Below are 14,269 nucleotides of genomic sequence, written 5' to 3'. Positions count from 1 at the left end.
AATGAAAAAGAATCAATCTTTTAAGGAGAATAAATGGTTTCAATGTAAACCCTGTGATACGATATTCGCTTCCCCTCGACTTTTAGTTAAACATAAAATCAGTTTAAAACATAACCAATCCGTGGGACGTGAACAGGGAATCAAAACTGTATAAATAATTCTACAAAAAACTCAGATAGTGGGGCAAATGGAATACAGCGAACGTCCAAAACTAGACACGTTCGGCTTAAATGTCGACGGTGTGACAAGTTTTACGAACTACAAAGATTTGTACCATCACAGAATATCAGTGAATAATCAACCGAGTGCTTCGAATTAACAACCTTATCCTTGGGATGACAGGATTGAATGTCCTACATGGAATAATGCCGACGGGAGTATAATTGATAGAATGAAGCAGCTTTACATAGAACATAGACATGTGATTTTGGGAGAAAGGGTGGGAGAAGGTGATATGAGGAGTACATACATATTTCCAGTTCCAAATTTATAAACGATGGAACAGTACTGTTAGAAGATCAAATAAATTTTATTTTTGAAAGAAGTCAAACTGCTTTTAAAATAAATATCTCATTTGGACTCGTTTTACAACATGTTGAGTCGGAAGAATACATATACTTTTCTGCGCATTACACCGATGTATTTTTTTTATTTCCAAAGCTTATCAATAATAGAAAAGACATTGAAATGTTACTTTTGCAGTAATCTAAACTGGATATTCCCGTTATTTGATTTTCATAAACAAAAGGCAAATTCAAAATGGCGCCCGGTGTTCATTTCAAATGTATTGTGTAATGTAAACAATACGAGTTCAACCATTACCGAAATATATCTTACACTCGAAGAGTATAGTATCCTTTCAAAAGAATCCATAAACAAAAAGATGATTAAACGAGGCTAATTTATACTTTTTTTCGCTGTTTGTCTTATCACAAAATAAAGAATATTCAATGCGAAACTAAAACTAAAGAATTTTATAATACATGGATGCAGTATTGCTCCACAGACAAATTAAAACTGAAAGACGTTACACTAAATAGAATTTGCGCTTTGAGACAAATATAAATGTTTATTAACTTATTGAAGATAAGACTGTTAAGGTGCTATACAGATCCTGAAAAGTCTTCTCTGGTGAGACAAACAAAACAATGAATTAAAATCTTTTTGAAAACAATCTCAGTTCTATATCAAAATTTTCATTGTACACCTTAACATTTCATTGCAGATTGTGTGACAAGCTATCTAATCGATAAGATATTCCTATTCAGCATCAGAAAACATGTCAAAATGCTACAAAATTAAGATACCGCGGTGGTTACTACACACCACCGAAATCTTTCTTCGATCAACTAAAAGACTTTGGGATTAGTGTGAATAAATCTCTACAGAATTACCCTCTGTTTGTCACATTTGATTTCGAAGCCATGCTTAAAACAGTTAGCGAACATTCGAAAGACCCGCTTACCAAAACACAGCTTCACCAGTCAGTATCGGTCAGTGTCTGCAGTAATGATGATGGTTTTGAAAATTTCGAGTTGTTAATTGAATCCGATCCAGACATCTTACTGAATAAAATGATATCGTAAATGAATAACCTATCAGATAGAGTGTATGCCTCAGCAAAAATCAGGTGGAGCGAAGTGTATACGAGTTTAGACATTCAACAGTCAGTGGAACATGAAAGACGACATTAATTTGGGTAGCTCTGATGATGATTATGATGATGATGATGATAATGAGAATCAAGAAAAAGAAAGTTAGGAGATTGAGACGCCTTCAAATGAATTTCTATACGCCACGAGCAAAGAAAATGTTTTCTATAAATGTTTGAAAACCTCTAGTCTTCAGGTACATTTCAAGTACAATTTAACGACTGGGAGAGTGACAGAAGCCTCAGCCCAATCCCGACAATCAACAGTTGTACAGAATGTGCCAGCAAGACTGGTAAAATCTTGTTTTTTCGATTCTGTTGATCTACATTACCTTTTCGTGTACTGAATGCCAGGTCTACTATAATAATGGAAAGTGTTTATGATGATAATGATGATGTTGCTGATAATGACTTTATTCAACCTTGTCGTGCATTAAACTCTAGACGAATCGAGAGTGATGACTACAACGAAGATTATGATGATGGTTATGTAGATGATGTTACTGCTGCTACTGCTACTGCTGCTGATGATGAAGATGACGATTATGATTATGATAATGATGTTGACGAGTACAGATCTGTTCCTGTAACTTTGAAATTAATTTCCAAATTCATTCTCCAATTTCGCGAACGTTTTAGAACATACTGTAAACAAATTGCAATCATTGGATATAATTCTGCCAAGTATGATTTAAATTTTGTAAAAAATAAATTAGCAGAACATTAAAATCCTCATAAAACCATCAACACACATTTGTGGTAAAGAAGAAAAGTGCCTACATGTTTGTAAAACAACAACCTTAGCTTCTTGGATATGATGCAACCTCTAACTAGGTACGTCGTATGAGAAGTTTTTAAAAACATTTGATGTGAAACAGAGTTACTTTCCTTATGAGTACTTCACTAATTTTCGGTGTAAGGAAAGCCATCCTTTCCACCAAAAGAGGCTTTCTTTTACACATTAAAACAATGTAACGTTCTGGAAGACGCAACCACTATAGACTTTGAAAAACTTACAAAAAACGATATTAAATCAGAGAAAGAGGTTTTGGAGCATTTAAAGTTAGAATCACCACCTCGAACATAGATGAAAGATATGAACCTTTACTAGAAATGTGGCGTCAAATCAACATGCAAACATCTTTTAACTTTTTGAAATATTAAAATAATCTAGACACTTCGCCAATGGTGGAAGGAATAGAGAAGTATATAATTACACTTTGTAGATAAGGGTACAGAATCTTAACCAAAGCAGGCATTTGAATTATAAAAGGTTTGTTTTATTAATTATGTTTAACTTTTTTTTCAAATCGTACAATATCATAATTGTTACAAAAATGTATATAACAATGACAGGTATTTCTTTCTCTATCTTGTTGTACAATCCTTGCTTCAATAGTTATGAAACTTCGTTTTGTGTCTTTGTACTCCATGCTATTCTGTCCACTAACTGTAAATTGTATTGGAAAAGTATCCGTTTTTTGTCCAATTGGTAGTACTTGTTGAAAATAACTTGTCTACTGCTGTTTGAGTAGGATTTAGGCAAAATATATCTAGTTCACTAGGTTGTCCCTCAACTATATAATCAGAATTGATAGCCGACACATTCTCCCTTTACTCTTGAATTATTCTTCGTCTTCTTCTTATCCAGAGGAGTGCTTTTGCAAGACTGGTTTTTAGTCGGAGTATATTTCCTTTTTGTTTCCTTTTTTTTTTGTTTTATTTCCCTGGTTAATTGATGTACTATCTGCTGAGCCGGAGATACGAATTCAACTTTCAATCCAATCCTTGTGTTTTACTTGTTCATGTCTGATCACGTGTTTCAATTGAAATTTTTTGATTTTGTTAAATTTTGTTTATAGTTCTATTTATCTTTTATCAGAGATTTTTCCAGAGTGAAAAAAATAGGATGTTCTGATGTTCCAACAGATTCTTAAAAAATATCCATTTTTCATATAATAAGGTACGTATTTGTGATTGTGATTCATTTCGTTTATATCGTTAAGATCTGTGTGATCTTAAATGTTTACTGCAACCCCTTGATCGTTAGTAATTCTACATTCTATCTCATTAATTTCTCATTTATAATAAAAAGATCAAAATACTGTGTTTTCGCTATCATCTACAACCATTTGTCTCAGCCAAGTAGCATTTTAGACTGGTTTGGGGAAAATGTTCATCCTACAGCATTTTATAGTACAAGCAGGTAGTTAATCTAACTTACCTATTTCGAGTACGGAAGAAGGGGGGAGAAACTGGCAATTTATTGTCGATCTTTCTAAACTATTTGTTTTTAAATGTTTAAATGTAGCCATCAGAGGACACTGTACGGGAAGCTCTGCATGTGATGGTGACACTCATTTAGTTTGCAAGAACACATTATGCAAGTGTGCTGAACACTTTGGAGAAAAACTTTAACCGTCAAGATATAGGAAGGAAATACCAGATGTAGTTTTATCTATCTATAAAAACGCTTTGATAACACTTAATACGATCTTTCAATATCTAAACTAATATTTGTTGCATGATTTGTGCTACTGTAATATTATGCAAAGAATTGCAAAATAACACCAATCGATCAATCAAGTAAATCAAAGAAAAATAGTGTGATGAAAGCTTTGAACTGAGATGAGTTTTTTCATTCTCGTATTTTGAGATTTTCTTTAACTTATCACGAGTACATTAGAAAAGGTTAACATATTGTAAATGAGTTTGATGATTAAATATTTAACATTTTGTTACACATGATCGAATCATTTGCATTAGACAACTTGTCATCAAATTTATTGGTTACATTATTAAAAAGTCGTAAAATGTTTAAGCCTTAGATAGCAAGGCATACACGCCACCTAAGGGTACAAAGTGTGGTGCTAATGCTGAATGTGTTCACAATATTAAGAAGTGCCGATGTAGTGCCTGTTTCAGAATAAATGGGAATACTTGTGTTGCAGATAATGGACTTATTTGAAATCGTCGTATACCCGTGATACCCGATTATGGCTCTTAAAGAAAATTTTGATTTGTTCCTTCGGAAAAAGGAATTTAATGTTTTACAAAACATGTGATATTTGTAAAACAGAAGTCTTTATGATCTTGCTATTTTTGTCCTCATAAATAATTATATTCTTCATTAAAAGAGAATATCGAATAGTATGAAATGGCCTAGAGGAAGATAAAATTGATCCTTACGTACCGTACCGTTGGTACAAAAAGTATATCTATCAATGTATATGTAGGACAAGAGGTAAAAGAAAGTACAGATGTACGACAATTGCAAAAAAGGTAAATTATATAAATACCATTTCCTGTTTTCAATAAGTAAAACTTCTCAAGTCCTAAAATGTGGCTGATAATATACTTAACATTTTGTTTTATATTGATATTGTTGGTCAGCCTCACAGAGACAAAGGATAGCATGTGTTATTATTTATCGTATATCACTTTCATTGTTCCTTGTGCAGTTTTCTTCAAAAAAAAGAAAAACAATTTACAGCTTTTGTTTCAAATTGGCAATTTTTCATGCACTCATAAATTTTTATCAGTAAAAATAGTAAAAATGATGTTTGAAAAGTAGTCGGTTGCTAGAGGCGAAATTAAAAATAACTGGCTATTTATCTAGGAGAGCCTGATTGGTGATCGACCACCGAGATATAGCTGTTTTAGCAAAATGGGATACATAATGTCTCGATTCATGAATTCTTTAATTCTAAAAAATAATTAAGAATGTCGATGCAATCCTTAATCCCTGATATGACTCATCTTATGATCAATTCACTTTTTCACAATTTAACTTCTGCTTCTATCTTGTTCAATTGAATAAAGACACAAATATTAACATATTTTTACCAAGTCGAACGTTTGTAGAAAAAATATCGAACTAGAAGATATGAGACTTTTTGCATGGTCTGAGCAATACAATGATATTCTAACGAATTCCATTACAATGGAATTTACATAAGTTTTATTGAAATATTAAAGACAAACGCAGATCTTGTCATCTATGTCTGTTATCAGTTTATAATGCATATGCAATCAAAACCTTCATATTTTGTATTAACACCATAAATTGATTAATTTGAAAACATAAGTACAATACAAATAAGAAGTATCAAATACTCTGCTTCTTTTTCATTTCAATCATAACAAAGAACGAAATCCTCAAAACATCATTTTCTCATTGTCAAAGAATCAGGCAGCCAGGATTTTCAAAATGTGTTTTCATCTCCGCTCTCTCTCTTGGATCCTTCAAAATTTCAATCCAGTAATTACGACAAATTTCCTGCAAGTTTGTGAGTCTTTTCGAAATAAATATTTGATTTATAATGAACTTAATAAGCTTTTTTTTTAAATGTTCAAATCCTAGTTCACCTAGGCATTTCAGAATTCTTGTTATTCTGTTATGATTTTGCTCAGATCTGAAAATACAAAAGGAAAATCAATAGAGAACGAGAGTACTTATCATCATTACTATCATCAGCAATTAGCGTGACAAATATTATTGTATGCCTTGAGACTACTTTTACATTGGTTTTAATAAGAAACCAAATATTTTGGAAGGTATAATTATTCAAGTGATTGAATATTGTAATTTTAGAACAGCAAGAAATATTATTCTTATTAACGGATAATCATAATGGTAAGTCTGAATGTTATAATTTATTCTTTATCATATCAATTTTCTCATTAAATCATTTAGACCTCTAACAACATTTAGATTCCAAGAAATATTTTGTAGAATTTTGTAAGTATATCCAGTAAATTAATTTGAATCTTTTGTTGTATCAATATTTGATATACAAATTGAAATTGTGCTCAATGTAGACCAATCTACTTAAAAAAGAAAAAGCAGTCTTTACTATAGCAAGCAATTCGTTTTCATTACATTTGGGTTTTATATAAAAATTGCGACAAAACTATCCTCATTGTGATAGAATTCAAATGTGTTTTGTACGCATTTTGAACATTACTAGTATTAGTCAAAATATTTTGAAAAAGCAAAATAGCACTTGTTAAGATTTTCCATTCTTTCATCAAAGTTAAATGTGAACAAAATCGTTCCATCCTTTTCATCACTTAGTGTCATTCCGTAAAAATCTAACATCATCTTGTACGATAGTAAAAGTCTATCTTGCGCCTCCTTACGACCACGAATTTTCTGTAGTAAAATAAATTGGTTTTAATGGATGTCAATATAAAATGAGGTGATTCTTTTAATATAAAGTTTAAATGATCGTTCCTTACAAGAGTTTTGTTATATTCTTATCTTACTTCGTTACTTCCTCTGACCTGAAGCTGATATAAATGACAGGGCAACATTAAATATTTAGTTAAACTTCCAAATCAATGTTTTAAGGTCGATCATACTACTAGAACAGCCGCTTGTGTCACTGATATTTATCAAAAAAAGAAAGTAATGTTGGATTGAGGCGTTACCTTGTGGTAAAATCTATTTTCAAACATAAATATTTATATAAACCAACATTGCATACCTGTATTTCATGAGGAAAAAGTTCCTGGTATGGTCTGTCACAACATTTTCCCCTTATTGGAAACAACCTATTAGTATAAATAAATATATCTAAAAACTGTTCCTGCTCATTTATATAAAAAAAAAATAGCAGTACGAGTCGTGATTTTTCTTATTTTCCTCATGAACAATATTTTCATAGTATGTGATATAAAGTTCATACGTGTAAAAGAATAAAAATTGAAATATAGGTATATAGGTCCAAAATATGGGCGAAATAAACGCTACACCACTTTTATGCAGACTATTAAAAGAAAATGGACTATCACGTTTTGTGAGTAAAATAAGTCATACGAGTATTTGATAATTACGCGCTAACGGATTAACTTACCACTGCATATAGTTTCGATCTTCCTCTAATCTTTTATAATCACCCCACCATTCTTTATGAATAGTATCAATGTAATCACCTGTAACATAATAATGGTTTCAAGTATGTAATTTACAAAAATAGACTAATTCAACAAAAATTTGAAATGCATGTATATATATATTTTTTGTAATTTAATTCGATGTAGCTCCCCGTACCAAATAACAGCATGTTTTAGACGATGCTGACGCGTTGTTATATTTGTCTAGTCCTTAATGATTATCAATACGAGTCCTTTACATGTTAAGTTTTTAAATGTAATTATTTGAATCCTGTAAGACGATTTCATTAAATATAACTTCATTATTACTTAAAAGCAAACTTCATGAAAGAAAATTAATTTTGTATCAGTTAAAATTATATAAGACATAACATCAATGTAAGAAATGTTTTGCTTTTAAAATTTGGTATGAACATTAAATTGGTTCATATTAGATTCTGGTCGCTACGGTTTCAACGCAAAATGATGATAATACACATTCAATACAATGTGCAACGCTAAGCCTAACTGCTTTATAGTTTCTATGTTGCCTTTAGCATACGCTATTTCAATTCGTGACAAAAGACTATACAATTAATAACACTGACCCAATAATCAATGTAGAAGATTGGTACAATCTTCTCATGTGGACAGAAAGTAAAGTTGCATATAACCATTTTGTAAAGCAAAGTCTTCTGCTGAAGAGAAGCAATCTTAAAAAAATGTTTGAATACTAGTGTTTTTAGCAACCACGTGTCAACAAATGAAAATAATTACCATTAGGTCGTGAAGGAATCTCGTTCATGAAGAATTTGTAATTTTCGTCCAGATTAAGATCGTCTTCTTGCTCCTGACAAACATTTACATTATGTCATTTCAGAGTAACAATTTTGAGTGAGAGATTAAAAATACAATACTTGTATCAAAGTAGGTGGCATCAAATGTTATGAATTAGAATGAAATAAGTTTCAAATGTTTGGGTAATAAAGAAGTAATCGTTTTGAATAAAGGTAACACAAATTTCGTGATGAATAAGTCATCATAAGAGTTTATAATTTCTATTGATACTTACTAGGTGACATACATGTAGTAAAAAGAATAAGAATAAAATGAGCTTAAAATAGTTTGTAAACAACTAAGTAATTGTTTTCAATAAAAAAACAAATGAATGAGTCATTATTATTAAAATGCCGGGTTGCATATGTATACAAACTAACACTGCCACTGTCATGGCGTGAATACTCCCGCATACCACTTTGTCAGAATCAACAGTGGCCATGTAGAGCTCAAGGACAACTTCCCTGCCAAATCTGAGGTTACTAAGCCAGTGCATTGCTAAGTTATGTATTCTACATGCTTCAAATGTGAACATGTCAAAATCAATACACTGCGGACAGGCATTCTTAAGCAATTGAGGGGAAAAACATATATTTTTGTCAAGGTCCCTGTGACCTTTGACCCAGTGACCTAAAAATCAATAGGGGTCACCTTATGGTCATGATCAGCCTCCATACTAAATATGAAGACTGTGGGTCAAAGGAATCTTAAAGTTTTTTAACTTTATTAAATTCCTTATCCTAAACTAAAGTTTTGTGCAGCGAGTACTTAGTTATTCATTATATTAATTATGCATCAACACTGTTGTTAAAGCCTGGAGTAACATAAAATTACCACATTTATCTTACAAATGTAACATTTTTTTATCTTAATTTATTAACTATTTTTTCAATTCGTCAAAGTAAAAACTTTACAACTTCAAACACTGAATGCAAAGCTCGTGTTTATCATTAAATGAGCTTCTAAAATAGCTACATCAATACAAAACACAAGTAGTTTTTTAATTGTGATATGTTTTGAATAAATGAAAATTATTATTGAAAATGTGCATGCATTTTTCTATCCTTGTTGCATTTAATTTCAAAAGGTGATACCATTTACCTCTATATCTATTACTATATTTTCTTTTTCCAAGGATTTTACTTCATTTTGGAGATGTTCTATTGTTTTAGCCGATTCTTCTGAATCTTTCTTTAACCGAATTAACTGAACTTCCTGTTGGATGATATAAACATTTAGATGCTTGTTTGTCTGTTTCAAATGTATGTTATTGATGTATCAATAAACAGAGTAATAATCGTGAAGAGAACTTATATTTATCATCTAAGGAATTCATTGGGTTGAGAATATTTCATGAGTTTAGGCAGATAAGCTTCCAATTAAGTCTGCATATATTCCCACTTATTCTGGTTTTAAACAAACATGAAATTGTATGACGTACACAAATGCGAAGGTAATTTGCTAAATTCTACAAATCATAAATCATGCTCTTATTTATTAGAAGTTACAATATACAATGGACAATAAAACTTGAGTTCTGGCACCAAATTGTGCTAAAAGCAAATTATTAGCTATTTAATAGCTGTGTCATTGACGACTGTTCACGAGCATTGACATTGTACACATACAATTCTGAAAGTAAAAACAAAAATAGATGGATATTGAAGAACAGGTATGATTGATATATAATGAAAGCATAGGCTATCAAAAACATTTTTGATCTTGAAATAAGATTAACTTTAATATGATTCTGAATCATGTCATCGATATACCGAGTAAATAAAGTAATTGGAAAGTTTTATAGATGGTAGAGAATACTTTTAAATTCTTTGTTTTACTAGTCTATAAAATGGTCAAATGCAAATGGCATTTTATGTACACGCTAGATAAATATAATATTAACGTATTATCTATCCATAGTACAATCGTGTATTAAACTCTATAGGTTAATCGCTTTCTTTTACATATATCAGGACTTCTCACCTGTGATTTTTTACTTTCCAGTTCTTTGTTCAAACTGTTAATTCTGACTTCCATTTCTTCAGACTCCGGTCTTTTTATTACTACCTATAACAAAACAATATGTATGAATTCGTGTAAAGTATTTTAAAGAAATGTGACAAGAGTGTCATATCATGCGCGCGGATCCTCAAAAGTGTGATATCGCGAAGACTTTTTCAACTGTAATTTTGAACATAAACGAGTCATGTAAAGCAATTAGAAAAGATTTAAATTTAATTTCTTTTGCAAAGAAGATGTCCTTACTTCTAGTTTTAATATCTCAAATGCCTTTATTCAAGCTGTGTGAACCTTTCCGTAAAATTGACAATATCTCAATTTCTGTAACATTTTAACGCCGGGTGTATGCAGTATCCAGAATCAAAATCGCATTCAACGCGAAATACTGACGAGAAAGGCAAGACTTGTGTAAAGGCATTTGAAATATTAAAACTAAAAGTAAGAACATCTTCTTTGCAAAGGAAATTAAAGTAAATATATTCTGATTGCTATACATGACTCGTTTTCGTTCAAAATACCAGTAGAAAAAAAGTTTTCGCGGTATCAGAATTTTTGAGGATGCGCGCGCATGGTATGACCCTGTTGTATATGGGATAGCTGTTTTCTTAATGGTTTTATCCCAACAAATATCCTCTTAAAATACAAGCTTTGTTTTATTGTGTCTAAAGTATGTGAATTCTGTTGAGATGTGTAAATACAATATGCATTCAGAACTTCTGTTGAGGTGAAATTAATGTTATTCCATTGTTTTGTACCACAGATTAACACACTTCAGAATTGATCCTGAAACTGATCAATAATATGAACTGATTCTTTTTTCATTGTCATGATTGTCTAAGCCGAAATACCAGCCATAAAATCATGGGTTAAAATATATAAAAAATACATACTAGAAAAAGTTAAATATAATTTACATACTTCAACTTCTTGAAGAGTTTGTTTTGTATGTTGCTGGAGGACATCCAATTCTTTAAAGTCCTCGCTTTCTTCATCACACTCTGCTTTATCTAGTTCTATCGTTACACTCTTCTGTTCAAATACTTCTTTAATTTTTGACTTGTACTCGGCTTGTTTATATTCCAATCCCTTGTTTTCTGTTATCTATTTTAGAAAAAAAGGAAGAACTAAAATTACAGTGTAGTTAACATTCTCTCTTATAATTATGCAACTTGCCATGATTTATATTTCCAATGTTTTCTACGTAACAATGACTTGACAGGTTATGTAAGTTTGTGTTTTATTATTTCAAGAGCTAAAAGGAACATTGAATCCGATGTTTATTATAAACTGTAATATAGTAGGTTCAGTGTTGAAATTAATTTAAAATATAAGAATTTGGAATTAATTGTAAATTAGTAACACAATACGTATATAAAAATGCATGTGTTTTTAAAAAAATGCTATGCGATATCGGAATTAGTATTGAAATGATCGTGCTGGACAACATAGTATCTAAATATCAGATTATAAATAAACTTTGACATCATAAGAGCAATGGAAAGTCTAAAAAAAAGTCTAAATAACAGTTTCATTAAAATTTTTATCCTTAAGCTATAGAAAATTATATTCATACTTATATTTCAGATTACAAAATCACAAATATTGTCTAATTAATATGTTCAAGCAATTCTTGCTGCAAAAAAAATACATAAACCAACACTAGAAACATACCCCGAAACATCCAATACTTTCAAGCATATCTAGTAAACGTTTACTCGTGCGCAATTGTTCGTCATCCTCAATATTTTTATGTAGCTCATCGGCAAAAGTTTTCGCCTCTTTAACATTGGCTAGAATGTTTTTACTTTCTTCAGATTGATACTTTATAACAAAGTCTTTCTTTGCAATCTACAATTCAAACTATTTAATTACAATGTATAAGTTGTTCCATTCAGATATCATGCATTTAAAGTAAGATGCGTTTCTTTACAACATGTACAAACTACTTGATCTAAGAAACGTGGGAAGACATGCCCAACAGACAATGGTATTAATTTCTGAATGACAATTGCGGACACTTCAATGATATTTACCACTGAGGAAATAGTTCAATATGATTTGCAATCGTTTGTATACAAGTGCCATAAAATATATTTAACAGTTTTGGAATAAAAGCAAATATGGGAAGTTCGTAGTCAAGCGTGAAAACATTATATATAAATGAAAATAGACAGAAACGTTAGACTTTCAATTTACGGGGGTGTTCGAAATGTATTGCTTTATTTCTATCTGAAGACTTCAAATTTCAAGTTAGCTCAAAAGTGTTTATTTCATGCCCATGGCTAGAAATGCAAAATTTCAGCCGACGTATCTATTTCTTGAAGGCGTCACGGTAAGCTGATTGGGGTACAGTAATAAGATACTGATGAATGGCAAATCCAAGTGCCTGTCGGGACTTGAATTTCCACCAAGCAAGGAAGGATATCAATTTTGGAAACAAAAAAAATCACATGGGGCAATATCTGGAGAATACGGGGGTGAGGCAAAACAGTTACTTTTTCGGGTTTTTTTAAAAAACGCCGAAACTATTGCGGTGGTATGATCGGGGGCATTGTTATGTAGAATGCTTCTTCAAAATAAATGAACCGTTGATAGTGATATGCCTACCTTTTGTGTAATATCACGAACTGTAAATGTGGCATCTCCTTCAATGATATCCTTTATTTTGGAAACGATTTCGTTACGAGTAGCAGATTTTGACCTACCTGATTTTGGTGCATTTTTGATGCACTCTTCACCAGACTCAAATTTCTTTTTCCATCGCCTAACTGTGTCATAAGACACTCAAGAAGGCCCATAAGCAGTAGAGAGTTCAGTCATCAACTGCTTCAAAGAGCAACCCAGTTTTGAGCCTGCTTTGATGTAAGCCCGTATTTCATTTTTTTGTCGACGCTTCTACCAACCATTTTTACTACAGTGGTCAATGACTGCGTGAATTTAAATCGCAAATTGTATGTCTTACACTTCGTCTATCATGTACATTTATACACCGTTGTGTAGGTATCGTATTACCCTATACAGGTATGTATTAGTATTTATCGTGTCCGAAGATAGAGGACAATAAGCAATGCTTTTCGAACAGCCCTCGTATATATGTATATAGAGGATGTGTTTACTTTTTTGTTGATCTTGGTTTCCATCTTTGTATATGTAGGTAGCTTGACATAAAAAGTATACTCTCATAATTTAATATATGTGATCATACTTATAATGTCATGCAGGTGTGTTTAATGTAAGTAAACTGCATTTGAAACCCTACTTAAACACCGAGGTCTATGACTTATCGGGACAGTGTTAGAACCGTTTACATTTTGTACCACGTCAATTTCTGGTTTATGACTAACAAGTAATATTATGATAATTCTGTTCTTGTATGCTAAAACGAAACAAAATATCTCATACAATGTATATCAATATCAAAATATACTTACGTCTTCCAATCCCGCTATAGCATCCTTATAATATGTTTTCTCGGTTATATCTAGGCAATCCAAAAGCGCCTTTGTCCATTTCATCATTTCTTGAATTTCGTCTTCTTTCATCATGTTGTCAGGCGAGTGCATGAGCTTATTTCTCCATTCTAAAACCTGAGAAAAAAACCCATTTAAGATATCAACTTTTCAATTATTGGCATTAAAGAAATTAAATATAATGCATTATTTGCGGATATAATGTCAAAAAATGTCCAAGGCGACATTTTCTGTAAGCGAATAGGCCATCATATCCAATGGTTTATCAGTCCATTATTGTATAACAAGTTAAATGTTGATGCTGCACATCAAAGACGCCGCCAAACGATGTGAACAGTCTATCAGCATTGCAAATCGTTGTCTAATACAGTTGAATATCCGAAGCACAAATCAATTTTTTCTCCATTTTCTTGGT

General features: G+C 31.5%; 1 protein-coding gene across 1 annotated transcript; it reads right to left on the bottom strand.

Annotated features, from left to right (window-relative positions):
- Positions 1–5,067: 5,067 nt before the first annotated feature.
- On the bottom strand, positions 5,068–13,967 carry LOC132736654 (opioid growth factor receptor-like protein 1). The gene is made up of 10 exons (XM_060723840.1): positions 13,816–13,967; positions 12,056–12,232; positions 11,303–11,485; positions 10,349–10,432; positions 9,467–9,580; positions 8,306–8,378; positions 7,510–7,588; positions 7,141–7,207; positions 6,658–6,806; positions 5,068–6,066 (listed from the first exon to the last, which is right to left on the bottom strand). Exons 1-10 carry the CDS (start codon positions 13,945–13,947, stop codon positions 5,832–5,834), a joined length of 1,293 nt encoding a protein of 430 aa, XP_060579823.1. The 5' UTR covers positions 13,948–13,967; the 3' UTR covers positions 5,068–5,831.
- Between the last annotated feature and the right edge of the window lie 302 nt (positions 13,968–14,269).

The sequence above is a fragment of the Ruditapes philippinarum genome, unplaced genomic scaffold (genome assembly GCF_026571515.1).
Source record: "Ruditapes philippinarum isolate M1 unplaced genomic scaffold, ASM2657151v2 ctg4184_1_1_1_1, whole genome shotgun sequence".
In the NCBI taxonomy this organism is placed as follows: domain Eukaryota; kingdom Metazoa; phylum Mollusca; class Bivalvia; order Venerida; family Veneridae; genus Ruditapes; species Ruditapes philippinarum.
This window is presented reverse-complemented; position numbering and strand designations above follow the sequence as displayed.

Bases quoted from the DNA above. Each gene is read 5' to 3' on its own strand.
- LOC132736654 (XM_060723840.1), bottom strand. From the start codon at position 13,947: ATGCACTCGCCTGACAACATGATGAAAGAAGACGAAATTCAAGAAATG. The intron at 12,233-13,815 runs GTAAGTATATTT...TTTGAATTGTAG, and splicing joins CTATAGCGGGATTGGAAGAC to ATTGCAAAGAAAGACTTTGT. The intron at 6,067-6,657 runs GTGCTATTTTGC...TTGTATTTTCAG, and splicing joins AGAATGGAAAATCTTAACAA to ATCTGAGCAAAATCATAACA.